Source organism: Cygnus atratus, chromosome 5, assembly GCF_013377495.2.
Source record: "Cygnus atratus isolate AKBS03 ecotype Queensland, Australia chromosome 5, CAtr_DNAZoo_HiC_assembly, whole genome shotgun sequence".
In the NCBI taxonomy this organism is placed as follows: Eukaryota; Metazoa; Chordata; class Aves; order Anseriformes; family Anatidae; genus Cygnus; species Cygnus atratus.
In genome coordinates, this window is record NC_066366.1 from 19,338,176 (window position 1) to 19,360,996 (window position 22,821).

Genomic DNA, 22,821 nt, shown 5'->3' on the forward strand with positions numbered 1-22,821 from the left:
CCTTACAAAAACACAATCTGACACGTCTGCTGGGACCTTCGGAGAATAAAAAACAGAGGAAAGGTATTTGAAGAATTCTCTGGTGTCATCACGAGGGGATGCTCTTGAAAGAGACACTTGATAGAAGTTTGTTGGTGCAGCCTCATTTCCCAGCTGTGCAGCAGAGCCAGAGCGAGCCCCTGGACTTCTCAGCCCCCTCACAGCCCCGGTACACGTCCTTACACCATGCCCTGCTGCTGTGCAGCACACCCCGCCTCCCCAAGGGCTTTTTCCCCTCAAGAAATCTCAACGAGGGAAAAAAAATGATCATCATAAAAGCTGCCAACAAAGGATCCTGACTATTCTGTGTCTTTGGATTGGAGGCATTACCAACTCTTATACAGGTTACCAAACTAGACTTTAGTTCCCCACTACAGTTCACTGCTTTTTCTTACCCTTAAGCCTGCCTTTTAAATTCTCAAGTCCTTAAGAAAGGCGCAAAACCTTTCTACCTGTTCTCCCACCCCACCACAGGCCTGCCTGCCTGCCTGTCCCCCAATCCAGCTCACCCTTCTTGGTGGGTGCCAGGTCAGCTCTCCACAAAGCCAGGCAGCAAGAGGACCAGAAAACAAAATAAGCTTTAAAAAAGCTTCCACCAAACCCCAACCACTCCCCAAAATGTGTTTGCTGTTTTTTTTCTCTAAAAAGGTGAGCCGAGCTGGTTCCCAGAGCAGGGAGGCTGCACGTGCAGGTGTGCCAGCGCGATGGATGAAGATGCTGCTGTGCCTTAGGGGGGCAAGTGAGTGGGGAGAGCAGCTAAAATAGGCATTGCTGTCAAAAAGCCTGTATCACAGGACCACTGGCTTAATAAAGTAGAGGTTTACACTCATTTTGCAAAGGGTCCAATGACTATACAAGTAGCAAAACCTGGTACAAAGCCTACTTGTCCTTCTTTGTCACGATGATTGATGATAATGGGGAAGTTAAAGGTATTTTATTCACCCATCAAAATATTATCCCCCCCAGGGGGGTATAATGTGGCAAAGATAAATGAGGAAAGGAGAAGTCTGGCACTGTACGTTTGCTCCCGAAGTCTCCTGATTTATGCTGCCTTGCACTGAGCTGATGTGTAGCAGAGTCGTGCGTCTGCTCGGTTATTTCACATAGTCCAAAGACAGCATCAAAAGCACCCACCTGTGCGCTAGGAGTGTGAAAAGCCACTTATTTATACAACAGGAGTGCATGAAAAAGATCCGTTATGGATATCGCATCAATTTTTGTAACAGATTCTTTTGTGAACACAGACGTCTGAGAAAGCGTGACTATTGGGGTTTAATACTACTGGTCACAGTTTCCACCAGTGACTGGCAATTAAAACTTCCCAGTTTCTACAAAACCATAAAGAAACCACTTATGTTAAATTCCAAAAAGTCTCTCCCCCCATAATATCGGCATGAAAAGAGATTTAACAGGGAAAAAGAGATTAAATGTTTGCAGAAGTCTCCACTGCTGGGAGAGCACTGATTAGCTGCTTCCCCCCAACACCGACTCTCCACCTGCTGCTACTACCTGCTACTCTGAGGACCTTGCTTAGATGAACTGGCATCAACCGCCAAACCTAAGGTACTAAACCATGCGTGGAGGTGTTCGATAACCCACATCAAAGCTGGTCGGGAAACAAAACCAACCCTTAACTACCTCATCTACCTTCACCTTGGATACAAATCCTTGCCTACCTCATCTACCTTCACCTTAGAAAAGCGTTGGCTAAATTTTTTGGACTGGGATAACTACAAGAAGGAACAACATAAAAAAAAAGAGGATGAAAGATCTATAAGAGGTGCCTAAAGGCAATGAAAAAACTCAGTCTGTGTAAACTATTCGAACAGCCCCAGCAGCCGGGAGGGCCCATTTATCTTTCATTAGGTTTTTATGGCGTGCTTTTGCCTTGAGCAAGACTTTTGAGCTGTGACTACCTGAATGGGGAAGATTTAAATTTAAAGAAGAGAGCGACTGTAAATGTGTCATTTAACTACTTTACAAATGTTATTGCAAAAGGTAATGCAATTCAGAAGCTGCCTCTTTTCAATTAGCACAGCAGGTAGGAGCCGGGTGAGTCCACTCCACTGCGTTACAGCATTGGTATAGCGAGCAGGGGAGCACCCCTCCATAAACCAGTACGCAGAGCACGAGCCCCAGCTTGTTCTCCTCAGGTTCAGTCCTTGCTCGCCTTCCTGGAGCTGCTCAGGGTCATCTTGAACAGGTCAAGTGCAGCGTGTGCTCTAGCGTGTTTGAGATTAGATTTCACAACAGAAAACATACAAAGGAAGATTTGTGGTGACATATAGTGGCCAAGGTGAGAGGCCCTGTAGGCATTTCAGACATTTGCCATGTGCCACAACAGAGATTATCACCTCTTTTTGGACATCTCAGCTGTGGGCTTTCAAAACACCAAACTCATAGCTGTATTTTCCACATGCAGTACACAGTTATTTTGCCACCATTGATAACTGTTAACAATAACAGAAATCACTCCCTGGGAAACAAGTGCTCCAGGAAAGAGGATGTATATACAGTCAGCCTGAGTTTGGGTATGTCCTCGCTATTTCTGTAAGAGCCACGTGTGGCACACAAGCTGTAACGTTTCAAAATGGCTGCATAAGAACTGAAAACAGTGCTCGCTCTCCACATATTCAGTCACACACCTGATGATAACGTCAGCACTGGAAACCATCCCTGTTACACACCTCATTTTATGCCAGAGAGACAGCAAGCACACTTGCTGTAAGCCCAGGAGGCAGCAGGGCAGTAAGTGGTGCTGGGTATAAACATAAAGAGTGCCAGGAGGGATCTCAGTAAAAATAGAGGGGAGGGTCCAGATGTGTCGGTCTCACGTGTGGGATAAAGCTGTGGCTGCTCAGTACACAAGTGCTCAGAGTCTGTATTGGTCCCACCGCCAGGTTTGCTCTCCAAGTACCAGTCCCCCCCTTCTGCCTGCTGTTTAATAAAGGCATTGCGCTGGTTACACATCCCCAGTGAGAGATGAGGCAGGGTAAAACATCAGACCTGATGCTGAATCACACCGGAGCATCAGCACCTGGAGGACTGCAAAGCCTGAACACGTGTTACCCTGTTTAATGGCTCTGCTCCAGCTGCTCCAAGAAGAAATCTCTGTGATGGGCAGCTCTCAAAAACCTGCAGAAGCTCAGGGGGAATTCATTCCTTTTGTTCATTACCCAGCAAGTTACTGAAGGCAACCCCAAAACATGCAAGAACATCTACTGAAATATTCCCTGTGCTTCGAGAGCCTTCCCTTTGAACACAAGCTTCCCATTTTCCTTTAAACAGAGATGCTTCCCTCCCGTCCCTTATGTACTGCTACTACAGCTGACATCGGTGAAGCTGAACTGCTTTACCTCAGTTAAGCACAGAGGAAAATAACCCAAGGTTTTGTGCAACACTTGTAGAGTGACTCCTGGCATCTGATTTTTCTGTGATCGCCACTGTGCACCTTACAACTAATGTGGACATAAACATGGATAAGTCAAAAACAAATCTCAGGTTTACGAAAAGTCAGTTTAAATATACTAGATAGTTTCACCAGTGAAGCTGGGTATCAGAACTTAAATCCAACGTCGCATACAGCTGAAGATAAGAATTCATAACTTCCATTCTTGGCATGGTGTGATATCACAGATGTGTCTCCAGTTGTCATTCAGCAACAAGGCAAACATGGATAGTGTAGTAACCTATTTATTGGTTTGGGGCTGACAGGCTTCTAGGAGCAGCTCGCCCCCTCACCTGCTCTTTCCCACCCCAAAACCCCTGCTCTGCAACAAATGTGCTGCTTGTGTGCCATACCTGAACAGAAACCCAGAGCTTGGAAAGCAATTCTGCCACTGTCCCTAAAGAGGAATGCTTTGCTCCAGCATCTGCCACCATGACAGCACAGCCCAGAGTACGCACCACTGAATTCTTGGCCCAAGGATGGAGCAAGCCTTCCCAGGGCCTTTTTTCAAAAGAAGTCTCTCCAATCCAGATGTACTCTGTGTCCATAAACTGGCATGTTTCCCATCCGATGGTCTAGACATCAGAGCAACTAAATTTCCTTACGGCAAATTGTGAAAGAAGAAAAAAATCCACCTCTTCTGCTGTCTGGTCAACATTTACACGTCCAGGTATGCTGCATCGGCGATGAGATCGCTATAGGAACGACAGAACTAGCACGGACCAGGAACAACACACCGGCTTACGGCGAGAGCAAAGCAAAAAATAAAAATAAAAAAAACAGGATGACGTAAGAAATAAGCTGACAAAGTCTGAGGGAGAAACAGGCGAGCTGTCTCTTATTCACACATACTTACTGCCAAGGCATATTGTCAGCTAAACACAATGCCTGCCCCACACACACTTCATAACAAAACAACCCAAAACCGTCCGTTTAACATGCTGTCCGTTGCCCAAGAGTTTCTGCCCAGGAAAGGCTCGTGCACTGGGCAGACAGGTACAGATTGAGCCGTCATCGCTCACCACCAGGGCTCCTATGAATAGCACCATGCTTTATTTTTTTTTATATTAAAGCAAATAAATATATAAATCACAGCTCCCATTCTGTTTTCTGTGATGGACCATAAATTCCTCTGTCATCGATTGATTTATTTGTTTTCAGCAACCTTGCTCTGACTTGTGTTCTCCCAGCGAGGATCCAGCAGCCACAAATCTTTGCCATACAGGGAATTCACTTGTGTAGAGCAGAAGCAACCAGCCGCCACCTCGGCCATAAACACTGGGCACTTACACTACTGGAAGAGCTTAGCAAGCAAGGGAGAAGCACTGCTGCTGAAAGGCACGTCCTGAGCAGGCAGATGAAAAACATTGCCTACAGTGCCAACAAAAAAACAGTAAAATAAGGTTGTAATGGAAGTGTTTGCTAAAATTGAAAGTGTTTAATATCCCAGTCCATAGTAATGTCATGGTGCCGTGGCCACCAAGGGTTTGCAGGCTTACGTAGGGCCATAGGACAGCAGAGATAGGAAAGAACAAGGCAGGTTTGCTGTGTGCATCATCCCCTCATGCTGCGCTGCTCCTAGGGACCCGTGGGGAAGCTCAATGCTGAAAAGGGGCTGTGGAAAGGAGCTGCCCCGTGAACAGAGGCAATCGCAGGGTGCAAGGCAACCGGCCCAAGGAAGAAGGAGTGAACACAGTCCACTGGTAAGGGAACACTGTCCAGGAAAAGCCTTTGGGGCATCCTTTGCTTCTATAGTCTTGATGATGCAACCACTCCTTTGCAGATGTCTAAAGCAACAAAACTAGCGATTCCTTTACTGTCCAAGCTTTTTGCTGAAACAACACACTTCAGAGTTTCCTCTGCTTTTTCTTGTTCTTCCCTTTTTCTTTTTAAGCACCTTGGACAAACAACAAATGGCCCAAAAGCGATGAGCTGGGAAAGGTATTTAACAGAGAAGTCATTAAACACTGGTACACTGAACAATGCCCCTTGAAACAAGGAACCGCAATTATTTCCCTCCTTTGAATACCTCACAGCAGATAAAGATGAAAGGCCTACTACATTTCCAGGAAATTTATTACTACTCGGTTAGCACACAACTTAAGGCATAGAAAATGGCTAGAGTCAGGAAGTTTTCAAGTCGCTCACACTGTGCTCTCAAAAACAAAGCCAGAGCCTTTTGCACATTTAGGGCTAAAATAAAAGTGCACTCCACGGGCTATTGATTTATTCCAGCCAACTGCAACTATAGAGAACAAGTCTCATTATAAAATGCTCATGGATGTTCTCCCAGTTCGTGGTTCATTTACAGATGATTATAGCACTTATTTCATACATCAGTGCTTTGTAATAAACAAAAGCGGTGCCCTGGGGGGTGGCTTCTGTTTAATCGACATTTCTTCCAGACACGTTCCTTCTGAAGATGGTGAGACACTGCAGGAACTCCCTCAAGGAGAACAAGCTTACAAGGACACCCCCAGCAATTTCATGGAAGCCCGCATTTCAATTTGTCCACATGAGGCGAAATGGTAAGTTTTCCTCCAAGTGACACAACTCTCAAGGCTCCACTGTATCTCAACACTTACCCGTTTCTTTGAAAACTTAGATTCATGGGCTGGTCTCCAGTGCGCGAGCAGCTGAAGGTGAAACATCCCATTTGACAGATGTCACATCACTGCCTCATGTTTGACCTGAGCTCCTGAACTGACGAGGTTTGTGGTTTACAAGTTCCAGAGATCATTCCTGCCCCCTGAAATTTGTGCTTTTTCACTAATGTCAAAGCAGTCCGGGGCACTGCTGGAAACCAAGGAGCTCTGATGTTGCTTAGCTGGGAGAAATCGCCCCTGGGAGCTGCCATGCAGGTTTCACCTAGGGTAATAAACTGTGGTGGGGACCAACCACACATCCCCAAGGAAAAAGTCAAGCCCAGTTGATGTGTTCTCTGACCTGGTGCAAGATGCTTTCTCTTGGTAAAATGGGAGTGAAAGCCTCAATCGCCTTTCGTTAAGTATTTTAGCAGCTTTACACAACAGGCATTACATTAATTTGAAGGAATCCTTCTATAACCTGCATATGCTGTCTCCTGGGAAAGCTTTTCACAGCTCTGAAATCCTAAATGCTGCACCTGGAGAACTATTTTTACATATAGAGTTTTTTTAGTGTTTTAGAATTTTAGAATTTAGAATTTTCCCTCCCATGCCCATTCTCTATTTAATTTTAGTTATGGTCTAAGTGCCATTTCTAAGACACGACAGGTTTGAAAGTGAAGTGGTTCCCTACCCTACAACAGCATAATTCATGCAAACAAAAATCACACCATAAAATGCCAAATAACCCAGCGAAAAGCAGAGCACAGGACACCCTCATGGGTCTCTGTAGACCCTTGCACTGGAGCCACAGCAAAAAGAGACGTATTTTATGGAGCAACACAAACAGCAGCTTGCAATACAAATCTAGGAGTTTGGGGACTCTGCTGCCCACATTTTCTTCCACAATCAAACTGCTGCAGACAGCTCCAGCTGAGAGTTTAGACTGAAATGGAAAAGAAAAAAAAATGCTGTAACAATGCAAATAATAAAATCTAGCACCAGACTATGAAGTGGGTCAGGCCCTTGCGCTTTAAGTCTCCCAGGAAAGCACTGTAACCCATTACTTACGTGGCTACCAGTCTGCAAGACAGGGCTTGTTAACCATTCCTCTGCCTCACATCCCTCTCCTAAGCACAATTTAATAAGACAAAACCTCCTAAAAGTTTTAGTGCATCTAAAATCAGTTCACAACAGTATTTGGGAGAAGCAGGGGTAAAGCAGACTGTTACTCAAACCTCCCGACAGGTTTTATGTCAATACAAAGCTGACATACACGCATGCACACCTAACGCATTACTGAAGGTGAGAGGGTTGAACACATACCAAGAGCTGACCTGTCCAGTTCCCAAGCAGTGCAAACACAGGTACATGAGACAGCACATACTAAGGTTGTGTTTTCAAACTGAGCAGAAACAGCAAATGTTTTTCTTGAACACCTTCAAGGGACTCCAAGTCCCCTTTGTAGCTCCAAAAAGTATCTGAAACTGGGCCCAGAAATCACCATTATACACATTCAGTGTGCATGTGCTTTTTATGTACGCATTAAATATAATCACCAGCAGGATGCAGATGTCTTGCCTACGCTAACAAAACAACAACTTAGTTTACTGAAGAGCAGGAACAAGTTGAAAATTTAATTGAAATGTCTTCTCCCTGTGCATACAGTTTTCTTGTGAAACCATACCTCCTCCAGCACCCTACTCCGGCTGGATTCACCGAGTCTAACCACAGCTCCCAGCGCTGCCAGATCGCCTGTTACATGTTGCACTAAGCAGCCAGAAGCAGAGATGCAAAGAGAAGCACGAGGAGAAGATGCCACTTAGCCAGAAAGTGAGCCAGAAATCAGGTGCCAGCCAGGGAAACAAACTGACGTCCGCTGAAGAGAATTTGATTAAAAGATTAAAACAGAAAAAAAAGAAAAAAGCAGATTGTCTGGCTGAAAAATGAACAGGTGGTGACTCTACTTAAATCCTGTTTTGAAGCAAGGCCCGGGTTCAAGAACAAATAGAAATGAACTGTAAAAACACAGCAACATCATCATTGGTTATACCCATCAGAATAACAACTCACTGCGAGCCTTTGCTTTACACCCGGATACGGCGGCGTGAGAAAGGCTGGTGCAGGCAGCTGTCTGCAAGGAAAAGCACAGATAACAGCACATTGGGGCCTGATGTTAAACTTCCTTGGGCTGCTCTCTTCATGAATTCAGGTTAAGGAATCTCTCTGCCCAAAATTATTTGTGGTTGTTGTTCATTGAGGGCCAGGGAGGGAGGAAGGAGCCAGGGATGGGGGGGGATCAAGGCGTGTGCTTTTATCCAAACAGGACGATGCTGTGGATCTAGAACTGGATTAGCACTGGGGCAATTTCTATGTCAGAGTGATGACTTGAACGTCCAAGGGTGATGTTCAAGTGCCCTCCTTAAACCCTCCATTTGTAAAGGAAGGTTCCATGCAAACTGGACTGGCTGGAGAAGACTTTCATCCTAAAACACCGATCTGATCAGTTAGGAAATAAGATGTCCAATGCTTCAGCCAACACCACCTGTATTACTCAGGACATGCCAAGGCAAATATATGGGTTGAAATACGGAAGGGCTACACGTGGCAGACCAGCAGGCACTGAGTCATTCTAACCACCAAGGGTCACTGTTGATTCACTCAGCTGAGAAGACAGCGGGAGAAGTACTTTTGATTATAACATGAAACAGACTTCATCGGAGAAGGTGCTCTAACCCCAAGGCCTGCTGCTCCTCCAGGAGACCTTCCCAGGCAGCAGCGCTCCCACCAACACACGATGCAAGTTGCTTGCTGCTGCCCTTCCGTTACAAATTTCTCCTCAATGGCTTACAGCTCACTCCAGAGCAAGGTGTGCTAGCAAGACCCTTACCTTACGCATGCCAACAGGACCAACAGCAACTTGTGTACCTGATCTAAACCAGCTGACAGCAAATCCCAACCTGGAACCTCCAAACTTGCTTCTTTCTTTGCATCTCTCAGTGAACTAGCACGGGGGCACAGGATCCTCCTCTCTATTGCCATCAGATAAGACCCCTAGTCTTTTTCTTTGCAATAGCCTGCTTGATGGACTCCGGTGTTTTTCCTTCTTTTAGCCTAGTTCTCAGAGCTCTCTCCACTGGGTTAATATCAGCTGGTTCCACTACTCAGCCTCACATTATCTCCGTCTTGTTCAAAGAATGGCTATCATGTCATCTTATTTAACAAAAGGAGGAAAAGATCATTTGGAGCACCACTTTACTCTGTCTCAGGCCCCATGTCCCCAAATAGCAGGAGGAGGGAAAGAGCTAAAGTGTTAACAAGACAACGTGCTGAGGCACACACCAGAGTGCTGCATTACCCTAAGAAGGTGGCAGCACATCTCACATACGTGTAACATTTCAGGGTTTCTGTTTGTCATTGTGGGGTTTTGTTTTTACATCAGAGTGCAGCCAGAAATCACCCAAACCTGACTAATTTACACATTCTGGAATATACCAGCTGCTACGCTGCAGCTTCGCACCTGCAATCGCAGTGCTGCAGTCCGCACAGACTCAAAGACTTATCAGGCTTCAGGATCTCTCTCACCTGCAGGGATCCTGGCTGCAGTGGGCTCGCAGCAGGCTGGGGAACTGGGCAGGATGCTCTGCAATGGCATCTCCAGGGTGTGCCAGACCTGGGCCTCGACACTGCAAGGGCGAGGGAAGCATGTGGGAGCAGTCGGAGCAATCCCACCAGCACTGAGAAAGCAGCACAAGAACCAGGGGAAGGACTCAAGCACCGGCCACGATGAGGGGCAGGCAGATGAAAGAAGACAAGAGCATTTTTAAAAGCTTGTGCAAGGCAGTGATAATTGGATAAAAGGCAAACTAAGATTTGCTAAGAACAAAGAGAGAACAGGAAACTAACTGGCTGGGCAAAGGCAAGGAAGCTGATAAGGAAATACTGTATCTGATGGGGTCACGAGAGAAACTGGAGGCTGAAAGTCCACAAAAGCCGCTAAGCGATCAAGGCAACAGGGACCGAAGCTACAGAGAAGTGGCCTGAAACTGCCTGTGGGACCGCAGTGGGAATAGCCAGGCTTGGAACATCATCAATCATCTAGAAAAAGGCAGAGGAGCTCACTCCTGGGGAAAGAGGCGCACATACAAATCCTGCACTCCAGTGGATCTCTCTCTCTCTTGATTGGGGTGGGTGCCTCCTGAGTCTTATTGCTCCTCTGCTGTCAACATATTAGCGTGCAACCTGCTGGCAAAGAGCCTCAAAAAGAGCACAGAGTTACAAGGCAAAGCCCGTAACAGTGAAGAAATGACAGAATTTAAGTCTTGGTGCTTCGCCTGCATTACAATCATATTCACAATACCGGATCGGACTGTTTTCCCCTTGGGGCAGCCTCACTCAGCCTGCCCGTCAGAGCTGGACTCAAGCTGAGCAATGGCGATTTAACAAAGGAGAGAGGGATTGCAGGAGCCAGCTTTACTTTTTTTTTGTGGTGGAAAAAGGTATCTATGCCATGAATGGGATGAAGAATTGCAAGATGAGACCAGGCAAGTCTGGGGCTGAGAGCAGCTAAGCATTGCTCTGAGCACTCTCTGAGACCTGCAGGGATGCTCAATGCTCCCAGCAACACCAGCTCAAGGCCCACATGCTGGAGACACAATATCTTGCATGAAGTTCCTCGTTCAGGCCTCCTTTGGAGGAAAAGTGGCTACTCAGCTGCAAATCAGCATCAGCTTTTGGGAAACCTGCTGCAGCACTCGGTGTTAGTGTATATGCAGCCACCTGGGGCTTCCAGTCAATCAGGTAGGTGGGCTGGATGAATACTCAAAGCCCAGCACTCAGAGGACAGCAGGCAACCAAGCCTCTTCTGCTGTAAAGCTTCAGAAGGAATCTGAAAGCAGCAGACCATCCTTTTCAAATTACACAGTAGTTAAATACTGTCTGCACATTTTAGCTACAACTTACATCGCTCTTATTTAAATCTGTCGAATTAGGTGACAACGCACTCGTGGGTCACAGACGAAAGTCCCACTCACTCAGAACCTGCACAATAGCACCTCCACTTAAAATCACCTCTTACAACGAGGAGCAGCACATTAACACTGCAGGTTTGGCACACAAAGCCCTGCCTTCCACGCCTTCACGTGGCTGCTGAACACCAAGCCCCTCCGTTGCCATTAATGGGACTGCTCACGAGAGAAACCCAGACCCCTGGGAACGGACTGTACTGAAATTTAGTGGGGGGGGGGGGGGGAATAAATCCTGGGGAGCCTGGGCCAAGCTGGCTCCCAGTACAGGTGCCCCAGGGTCACAGCACCAAACCTGCTGGAGTTCAAGAAGTGTTTGGATGGTGCTCTCAGACACGTGGTCTGATTTTTTGGGCAGTCCTGTGTGCATCCAGGAGATGGACTCAATGATCCTTGTGGGTCCCTTCCAACTGGGGATATTCTATCAGCGATTGTGCGATAGACAAAATACAAAGGTCTGATCTTGAAGATCAGTCTCCCACAGAACCACTCCTGCAAGCTGCATATTGAAACTTCTCCCTCCAGAGAGAGCAGCTGGCTATGACCCCACATCCAGAAAGGGAGCAAGAAGCTGTGGGTCAGCAGGCAAGAGCCTTCCCTCTGGGATCGTGCCATGGCACCTGGTCTGCTTTGCATGCACGCCTGCAAAAGTCCTTGCATGGGATTCAGCCTTGCTCGAGCAGGAACAAAACACTGCTTGAAAAGGAGCTCTGAGCCTGACGATTCAGCATAGAGGCAGTAAACCTTCTTTTAGGGGATGACAAAATACAATGTGAGCAAGAAAAGGCAAGGGCTTAATTAATTTGCATGCATTTTTACTAATGGCAAATGATTCAGACCATACCAGGAGCTTCCCTCCCATTTAACAGCAGGAGGAAGGCAGGGTACTTCTGACCTGCTGACAAGGTTATGCTTGACCTCGAGCATAATGGACCTAAGTAAGGGAAGGGAAAATATTTCTGTGGCTGTTACCACAAAGACTCAAAAGGTCATAATCAGCAGCTCAGCAATGCTCTGGAACATAAACTACCGAGGGATTGTCACCATAAGAGTTGTAAATATTGTCTCTGCAGTAGAAGAGACAGAAGATGTTTTGTGTTCATTGCGCAAATTGTTTTTTTTTTTTTAAACCAACAAATATCAACCAGACAGGCTATATACATACACACACACACAAATCTTTCATCAATCGGGATTGTTTCCAACACTTGATGCCGTGCCTTGAATTAACGCTGCAGTTTCTCCCTGAGTTCCCCCAAAGCTCTAACAGATTGCGCAGCACGTGTATTAGCACCCACCTGGAATGAACAGAAGGGAAAGGTGACGAGGGAAAGATGGCAAGGAGCAGAGCAAGCCCGCAGTGGTTTAGGTAATAAAATAGAAAGTGTCTGGGGCCATTTGACTACGTCCCCAACTGCTGCCACTCAGCTTTAGCACCAGTCTGAACCACATTCTGCCTTGCGGTCACGCATACAACTTATGTTCACTTTAAGCAGTTTGCATGCACGCAAGGACAAAATTGAGCTCAAACTGGTAAGGAACGGCTGTGCTAGCTGCCTGAAGAAGATTCCTGGCCACTTAGTGCTGAAAGCTAACTCTGAAAGACAGCCAGCCAAACCTAGCTGCCATCATCCATCTCATGTTGTGAAGGGCTGGTCTGTAACTTGCTGCAGCCTGCCACCAGTTGGTTCGCAAAACAGAGCTGAAAACAGAAGATCAATGAGAATACAGAGCGGGCAGTTCATGTCTCTGCACTAACATTCATCAGTCCAAGCAAGGAATTGCATGCCAGTCATTTTGTATAACAGAAATAGTCACCTTAACAAAGCCCTGTCACGGCATCCCCGTCTCTTGCTCCCAGAACAAACACTGACAGTCTGCATGCCCTTTATGGAGCTACAGAGACATCAGCCTCTGACAATACTTGATTCTGTTGACGTTACCTCTTAAGCTTATTTAGGGTTTCACGACACATTTACACTAGAAATGCCAGCACCTAGCAACATCGGAGGTGGACACTACCTCGGTGCTTTCTGTGGAGGGAAGGAGCTCCAGAAATGATGTTTGCTTTAACGATCCACAGCAGTAGGACTGTCTTTCAAATAAAAGCCATTAAAACCTGCATCTCTGTGAAGAGCAGGAATGAAGGCTCAGTCCCCATTTTCCAGTGGAGACAAGTTATAAAAATATGCCCCAGTATTTACTTGTAGTAACAGAAAGGAGCTGAGGGAGCCTTGTTTTGAGATCAAAAAGCGTTTTCTAGGGTTCAGGGGAAAAAACGAAAAATATCAGTTTCCAGTCATGCACCCATCCCAGATGCTGTGGGATTTTATATAAACAATTTGGTGGTGTTCAGTGGTGTTCAGGCAGTAGCTCCCCAGCTTGAATACAGAAAACTGCCAGTTGTCCAAAAAAACAAAGCACATAATCAAGTCTGACACCTCTTTGCTGTTCTGCTCCAGCACAGCTGCATCTTGCCTCCCCCTCAGTACGAGGCTCCTCCAGGCTGAGCCAAACTCAGCTCCTGGACCTTTCATAAGCTTCCTTCAGCTCCTGGACTTAAGCTCAGCTAAGGCTAAGTCCAACAGAAGCCACCTAAACAAGTGGATCATGCCTACTTTAGGACCATGATACTACTCCATATAGCCTTAATTCACCTCCAGGTGATTAAGGTACAGAAATTCAGAAGAGCTTCTTACTGGAATCCCTGTGAGAGATGTCCTGAGCGTTCATTCATTCATTCAGGACCCCACGATGCAGACGCTTGCGTTTACTTAATGGAGAGATTACCAAATCTGTTCATAAAGGCCTCGTACCAGCCGCTGGGAGATGACGACTAAGCCACTTTAGAGCTAAAATGCATCTGAATAAGACAAATTTGAGAGCAGAAGTCTGCTAACCGCTACGCACAAGCCTCTGTTTCCCCAGCAGAGTGTTTAGCACTACGTGAGGCAGTGCCTACTCACTACGAGGTGGACAAGTGTCTGTGTTTACTGAGTACCTGGCAGACAGACACACCGCTCACACCGCTGGCTATCTCCTGGGCCCGGTTCAGATTCGGAGAGCTACAAAGGAGAAGCGAGCAGTCACTGTCCCAGAAGACCCGTGAATGAGAGAGCCGACGATAAGTCTAGCTAGACCTGGGGGAGCCATGTAAATGTATTACAAGCACCAAGATTTATATTAATGCCTGGAGCTGACAAGGTCTCTCTTATTTAATTGCCCACTCATGAGCAAGTTAAGTGAGTCCACATGGGACCGTGAGGTGAAGATGAGTGGCTCTGTCTATCTAGCCTCAGCACTGGCTGCAATACAACACTAATACGGAGAGCGAATCTCCCAAGCACAGATCACTATATTATCAAGTATTTGCTGACAGCTAAAATAATTCAATTTAGGGTGGAAATACACCTTGCAGTGCACAGACAGACTGGTCTCTGTGCACTAATCTGGCAACGATCTCACTCGGAAATTTGCTACTGAAGCCTCTTCCTCTCTTCTCCTGATAAATGCCATCTTGTGCTACTTACATTTGTTTAAAATGCTGCCATGGAGATTCCTGCTGGCTGAAAGCCACAATGGCAAGTAACTCCTATGCTCCTCTCCACCGGCTCTCAGTTACTTGTTTTAACACCAAGGGTCCTTCTCACCACACTTCTCCTCTGCTGCACGCTGACCTCCCAGCTCTACCATGCCAAAACCAGTCTGTATCACTCATTCGTAAAGCTTTTCGGGGACCACTTTTGTCCTCTTCTCTTTCTTGGCAGTGCCTGTACGTGTGAATACTTCCCTTAAAGAAAAAAAAAACAACCTCCTGGTCTCTTCCTGTCCTCCCATCCTCAGAGATGTCATCTGTTAGAAAGGCCAAAAAGTAACCACAAATAGCAACCAGTGAGCAGCGATATGCATCACGTACTCCACTGCCACGTTCCTTCTATTTTCTTCATGTCCATTTATTGCCCGACTTGACCACAAGTTCTTTAGGGCAAGGACTTCTGGATAATAAACCTCTGTGTAATACATTATTGATGTTCATGTGGGCTTCTAGGCATGCCTGCAATACAAATCTTAAAGGACAGTGGCAAGAAAGCTATTAGCATGAGCTTAAAAGCCAAGCTGAGCCCTGCAGAAAAGTCTTTACCTCAGTGATAAATTCAGGTTTTTAAATAACCCATAGTCCCAGAGTATTGAGTGACTCATACACACCAATTAATTTATTCTTACAACACCTAGGCTAGACAGGGAAATTTAAGCTCCCTCACTTAATGACATTGGGATACTGAAGGATGCACAAAGAGGGACCGAATGCAAGGTCTGCCTCCTTCGATCTAACCACAAGATATTTTCTCCCTTTGGCAACTGCAGCCTAACTCCTGATCTCAAGTCACCCAACAACACAGTTAATGCTCTCTCCTGATAATTAAGTAGTGGTATGAACAAGCTGTCTTTGAAGAACAAATTCCCTCCTTACAACTATGAAACAAGGTCAAGGAAAGATGGAATAAGTCGGTGTTATCCTGTGCAATCCAAAAGGGATAAAATACATTTAAAGCATGCCATTACTTAAACCATACGTGGATAGGTGTGAGCCAAAACCCCAGATATACGAAGTATATGTGCATGACTGGGAGAGGGAGGAAGGAAAGAACAGATTTGAATTATGTATTTTCATCTTTATACTATATTAACTCTCTTCCTGACACAGCAAAAAAGAAATGAACCTCTTAATTTATCCTCACAGCACAGTATTAAATAGGAAAGTTTTAGCTCTGCTTTACAGATGAAAAATTGACATATATTGACTTCACTAAACATAAAAGAGCGAAACATCCAGAAAAATCAAACAGCCCATCTGGCTGAGTACTTTTTGAAGCGATGTAACGAGGAAAGAGCAAATAACCACTGAAACAACACGTCAGGGAAATGCCTACTGCAGAAGAATCAGGAGCGCTACGCGAAGGACGAGCGACCTTGAGCCTAAGTCCTTGGCCTAGGGCTGATGGCTGGGTCTAATTACCACTTTCCTCCAGGCCTGACCTGAGCATGCCGTGGTTACAGACCTATTTCTGAAAGCAATATGTTTCCCCTCTGTCTCGCCCATCTAAATGCTAAATTCTTCAGCGTCACTTCCTGGGGGTTTGTAGGGAGCACAGGGCAGTGAGATCTTGACCTGGAACGACGCCATCGAGCTGCGTCACGGCAAGCGTGATAGCAAAATGCCTTCAAGTCAAAGCGACAGGACAATAACCCCATTTACACAGCTTCAGAGCTACAGAACTACAGCTTGCAGCCTATTTGTACAGTTCAGGTGTTTGCTCAAACATCTGATGTTTAATTACAACCCCTGCATTAAGACAGCCCTGCTTGCATTCCCATTAAGCCTGCGTGCGGCGGTGCTATCAAGCGCTGCAGCACTTTTCAAGAAGAAACTGGCACTTGCAGAGAGCAGGGCTGGAAGATATGCAAGATGTTATTATAATCAGGCGTCTTGTAACTGTTCCCAGGTAACTGCACCTCTGATAATAAGATCCAGCAACTTAACTCCCCGAATGCTATTTAGCAACACACTTCTAGCAGAACTTTTCTAAACAAGTCTCGAGTACCACACTGAAGTCATTTATTATAAGCGGGCTCTTCACAGAGCTAACTTAGAAGTTAGCAAGCATGAGCACATACTCAGAATGTGTAATGCTACACACCCACACAACAGGCAACAACTGCCCTGTATTTATGACACTGCACAAGGCAGTTGACAGCGCAGAGTATGTATACAGATATACTTACAGAAATGCACGCATATATATATACACATGCGAGAAAAATTGCTGTAAAGAACTACAAGGGTCATGAATCCTCTCCATTGTATAAGACCGTAGCCAGAGAAACTTCCCCAGGTCACCTAAGAGAAGCCTGTGGCACGTAGGAGCGGGGTGCAGGGATGCTCACCTTGCAGCCCCCGGGACACGGACCTGTGGTATTCGCAGCTCCTGGAGGCTATTAGGAAACCATCACCTTTTTACAGGCCACGTTAATCCCCACCGTTACAACACAGCCACACTGATACCGTGATGTGACTTCCAAATCCAGCGCTACATCAGTCAGAGCCAGCTTAGTTTCGTGACAGTTTTAAGCCCAGAACTTGTGGTTTGGACTTCCTCAAACCCGGCATTCCTGCTGAGCTTCCCTTGAAATCAGTGAAAATCCTGGGAAAGGTAAAAAGTCAGATATAAAACAGGGCTCCCTTTTGTTGGTTATAGCCATGGAAAAATGAACTCTGAGACAGAAGGGAGCATCCTCTCTTCCAGAGACCCTAAGCTGGCACCAAAATGGGACCTATAAGAAACAAAAGAGTTGTTCTAGCAGTTAGGCTCTACAGGCATTGAAATGGTTAACCTCCTGAGAAAGGGACTCCTGAAAAGTCTGCCAATTCTGGCAAAATTTAAAACAAACAAAACCCCAGCCACCACAGAAACAAGTTACTCCCTCAACAATGTTTTCAGAAGAAGGGGTTTACTCACAGAAGAAGGGGTTTGCTCACTTTTCATTCTTAAATGACTTTTCATTCTTTTAAATTCCTTTTTTTTTCCTGCATATTACATTTCAAAAGTCAGAATCAAAATTGAATATTTCAGTTTTGGAATTTGAAACAAGAAATGCAGACTAAGTCAAACGTCTCCTTATATACACACGAGGCTACAGAGATTTCCTTTCTGGAGTCTTTCAACATTTTAGGTTTTGCTCCATGTCAGTAGGAAGCAGAATACTTGACAAATTCCTAAAATCTGAAGTGAAATTGGCCTTCCATCCTCCCCATGGCTATTTCCATATCCCCTTGTATCAACTGATTTTAAACAGGGATCAAGAGAGAGAAAGGTGGGACAGTTTCTAAAGGTCATTAAAAAGAAGTTGCAGAAATGCAGAATTTCAGGGAGACCTTTTAGCTAATATATGACTCAACTCACACAAATAACACTGTAAAGACGCTTCATCATGAAGAGCAGCATCCAGGCCCAGAAGACAGAGCAGACCATTTCCCCGAGCCCGTGAAGGCTCCCAGGGGAAATGTCATGTCCAAATAAACCAAAATAAATAAAGCTGGCAACTGTGAAATGAGAATGCTTTGCATTCAAGAAGAAGAATTTAGAAAAAACCTACCAGGAAAATTAATCAACTAAATGTAATGTTTTGTGTCATATCACAATCAGCCTGTCTCAGAGATGACTGCCTGCATCAGTTGTTGAGTAATTAGAACTGCAGCTAGTCACGAGCATCTCAGCAGCTGCTGCTTTGTCCATACACACATTGTAAAAATGCCCGCGGAGAAACACGTCAGCGTTATCACGAGCCGCCTGTCTGAAAACACCACACCCACGCAGGCACCGCTCCCATTCAGACGCGGATGGCAGCCACACGGACTGACACGTCGTCTCAGGAGGCACGGAGATAGCACAGCACGCTGGCAGCGAGCTAACCCAGCACTCCTGCCACACGGCATCAGTCCCCTGCCACGCCACAGCCTTCCAGCGGGGCTGTGCTCAGGGCGCTTCGCCTCTCCCCAGATCATTCCCTTGCTTGCTAAGCAGGGCAAGGCGTCCACAGGACAAGGCTAGAGCCAGTCCAAATAAATATCCCTGAAACGTACACTAGGGTGGGCGTCGGGTGCTTTAGCACTGCCTTGGGTGACAAATCCATGTCTACGAGGCTGCCCTACACACCTGGGCTGTGTTCTCAGATCAATACCTTAACAGAGCAGGAAAGGTCTTGTGGGACTGTCTGATGTGAGGCCTTGAAAAAGCTGGAATTCACTGCACACAAAATTCATGAACTCAGTGTAGTGACAACTCATTAATCACTTTTCCACCACTTTTCTTCACTAACCCTTAGCACAAGAAACTAATCACTGCTTCCTCAGTGCATGAGCTTTAGTCATAGAAAATACATATTTATACAAACTATTAATTAATCCCTTCTCGACATCTACTGTACCTGAAACATCTGGCATTTTTCTCTCTTAATCAACACGGTTCCCACAGGCTTCGTGTTTTAAACACAGTTACTTTAAATAACTCCAATCACCAACACCAAATCACATTTTGTGCCTTCAGATGGCTGCGTACATAATTACTAGAGACAATCCATGAATTGCCAACCCCTGAACACGTCTGTAGAGACGCAGAGGCTCGGAGAGGACAGGCGTTGTTCTGCTCCTTGCCATCTTCTGCACACCTCCCCTGCTTTGCAGGACTGTTACAAAAGAGCGCAAAAGGCTGCTTGAAAGCCTTTATTAAACACGAAGTCACCTGCTTTAAGCAGCTCTCAGCAGGCAGCGTACCTACAGAATAAGCAAGATAAGTTTTCTCCTTCCTGGTCTTGTCAGGAAATAAAAACTCCCAATAAAGGCACCCCATGCTGTACAAACTGTTTTATTTTATCCTCTTACTAGTGACTAAGGGAAGAAGGATGAGCTTCCTTTTTCTCCCACAAGAAATGATTCCCTCTAGGCCTGGGAAATGCTAGCACGGCTCACGTGAAAGCCTAGTGCCTCTCTCTTTATACGCTTCCAGTCCAGTGTTTTCACGCAGAAGACTTCAGCTCATGAATCAAGCTAACCCGCTGTTTTTTCCAAGTTCAAGGTGCAAAGTAGGAAAGGCAAGTGGACTTGAGAAACACCGCGGAACAGCTTGATGCCCAAAAAGCTCTAAAAAGATCTCCACGTTTCCAAATGAGACTGGGGCTGCCAGGGCTGTACCGGGGAGCTCAGCCCCAAGGTACTCACGGCACCAGGAGGGCAACGGGACAGAGTCAGGGCTGGGAGCAGAACAGCGCAAGAGCACATCACATCCTAGAATAAAAAGTAGCTACTCTCCCAGAGCAGAGAGGTTAGGAGATGTACGATATTGACCCTGCGCCCACCGCTGACGTGGAGCGCTCAGACTCCTGCACCAGTGTGAGCAGTAGCAGGGTGCTAAGCAGCAGCAATATGCAGTGCTTGCACTAGGAGCAGGAGTGCTCTCTACCTCCTGTTTTCACACACAAGGAGTTCTTCCACATCACAAAATGCTACAGAGCTTTCGAAAGCTCCCTCTGTGGGGACGCTGGTGTTGGCCTTTCCATTACACACAACAAAGTGTTTTCTCACCTCTGACTCTGAAATGAGCCCTGTTTTTAAAACAGCTGTCTTTCACTATTTGTCACTTAGGAGAAAGCCCTGAATAAATGGAGAAAACATTGACCTGTGGCTAAGAAAAATGTTTCTAAGACACACAGCTTAATTGCGTCTGTCGAAAATGTATTTGTGCTCACTACACCTGACGAATTATCACTACACACCTTCTGACTGCCAAGCTGAGCGCTTTAAGGACAACACCAATCTCAGAACTCAGCCACCTAGAAATCTTCAAATAGAAGTCTATAAAAAATAAATGAATAACGCAGGTCTTCATTCAGGCATCTTGGACAAACTCCTTGTAGCGACACTAAAACCATCATGCTTAAAAATTCTTCCTGAAGTTTCACACAAGGGCTTTACCACTTCCTCTTCCCCTCCTTAAACTCGTACCGTGACTTGTGGAACGGTTATCGCGTCCCACACACCCCACACACGCCCCAACGACACTTGAGCTGGAAGATGAGCCAGTACCCTATTTTGCTCAGGTAAATACCTGCAGTATTTCTTGAGCAATCAGTGATTTAATCTGCAGCATCAGGAATATATGTCTTCGAAATAAACCACATCTCAGTGGCTTCATGATGAACCTTCTTGTGAAATAAAGCCAGCTTACTGTTTAAAATTCAGAAATCCTATGAATTTTGTATAGGTTTGAAAAACTCCATTGCAAAACCATGAGATCAAGATAAGGAAGAGCACATGTACTCACTTGCTGCTTTAACTAAATGTTTTAGTCCAAATTAGAGACGCTCATCACAGCAGAACTCCAGATTACTTCTCTAAGCATAGTTTGGTTTTCCAGGTACAATTCTGTAAGCAGGGTGTCACAAAAAAGCATAGCAGAATGCATCAAAGCAGAGACTTCTATCAAGGCTAAATTTCTTTATCATCTTCTGTTCAACCCCAACAGGGTTTGCTTGCAGTCTTTCAGAGTCTCTGTCAATATGTAGGCCTGTGCCTCCATAGCATACATAACATAGCATATCTCCACCTAAGCTTAAAAGCAGGTTCTGGCTAGACGCTTCCAGAGGGTTATGTGAAATGCAATTACATTTCCATGAAGGTGAGAAAGTGCTTTATGTTCCACTTGAAATACCTTACAATGTGCAGCAATTATTCAATTCTTTTCAACCAGATCTTGGTCAAGCTACACTTTATGACCAATCTGACTGCTTTCAAGAATGCTTCTGTAATAAGCCATTTCATACAGCGTGTTGATACGGTTTACATGCTAAGTAAGGCTCTAAGCTGTAATTTAGAAGTGCTCTTATACTCTTGAGGAAAAGCTTTTCCTTAAGAATCAACTTGTATCAGTTCTGCTCTTCTGCTCATGGAAAAAAATCTGTGCAAGGAAGAAGTGAATTTACAGTCGTAGCTCCTCTTTTACAGCAGCAGAAGGCTCTCCACTTCTTCCAGAGAAAGCCACTTGGTCTCTCCTTGACTGACAAATTTCTAAAGCTCATGTTCAACCTACAGCATGCAAAACTCTGCTCTGCCATTTGTGGTAACTGTTACCGCATGAATGGAAAGACCTCCAACATTACTGCGCAAATCCTCAGAGAGCTCTCCTTTGGTTTTATTGCCTGTGGCTAGGGAAAGTCCTTTCCCACTTTTCTAATTCCAGTTCCTGTGAACTGGGAGACATTGATGTTCACCTCCTTGTAAGAAAGTTGAAAGCTCGTTAAGTATTTTAAAATTACTGGATGGCAGATGCTAAGTATTTTCAGTAGGATTTCACACCAGTAAGATTTTAATTACTGCAGTTCCTCATTTTCTAGATTCCCTCATGAACAGACAGGCAGACTCTCATTTATTCACAGCTGAATACCCAAAACGTCAACTAAGGTTGAGATAGTGTTGTGTACGACTCCAGCCCTGGAGTGTGCTACACTACTTGTTTTCTTGCAGAAAGGCACACAAAGACAGCGTATCTTTTTGGCTTCTCTGTGCCAGAGAAATGAGATTGACCCTATGTGAGACTGAGCACCACGAGGTACTCGACCAAACTATACCCCGCCCAGAGCAATGCCTTGAGCTAAGCTACTTACTTATGTGGGTCTTATGGCTAACGCTAACCTTTGCAAAAACTGATAATTTAGGTGCGCCAATCAAGGAGATACAGGCTTATTTTACTGAGAGCCGAACCGCAGCACATGAAGGTGCACTTTCATTTGACTAATTCTGCAGTGATGCCCTATCAAGCTAAGTGTCCAGCACACTGGACAAGCTGATAAAGCTTCCCTCACCGTTATTGCAACTTCCCAGGCTTCTCTTATCTTGCTACCAAGTTATCTAGACATTGTCTCTGCATGGGCTTTGGCTGGAAATCTTAACTCCTCAAACTTCTCTTCTAAGTTACCCTTAAGCTTTAAATTCAGCTCACAGCTGAATCTGTCTTGCCACATACTTTATTCTTTGTGCTACAGTGACACAGGAATTCTTCACTTGAACTCAAGGTCTGGTTGTGGTGGATTTAAATTTTGTGCAACTATTAAAATGAAGAGTTAGCTAGTGAGCTGAATGACCCCCCTCCCGAAATCAAGCTACACCTGGGTC

General features: G+C 45.5%; 1 protein-coding gene across 7 annotated transcripts in view; it reads right to left on the bottom strand.

The window, feature by feature from the left end:
* Positions 1-22,821, bottom strand: part of TSPAN4 (tetraspanin 4) — a 433,966-nt gene that overhangs the window by 322,532 nt on the left and 88,613 nt on the right. For 2 of the 7 annotated variants that reach the window (XR_004779536.2, XM_035552207.2), the window contains exon 3: positions 8,146-8,206. The exons of 4 other annotated variants lie outside the window; for them this stretch is intronic. Coding sequence is in view for 1 of the 3 variants with exons in the window: in XM_035552207.2 (XP_035408100.1) it covers positions 8,146-8,206 (61 nt within the window). In the remaining 2 variants the exon portion in view is untranslated. Of the gene's footprint in view, positions 1-8,145; positions 8,207-22,821 lie in introns of those variants that run through there. One more of the 7 variants, XM_035552199.2, reaches the window with a different exon arrangement.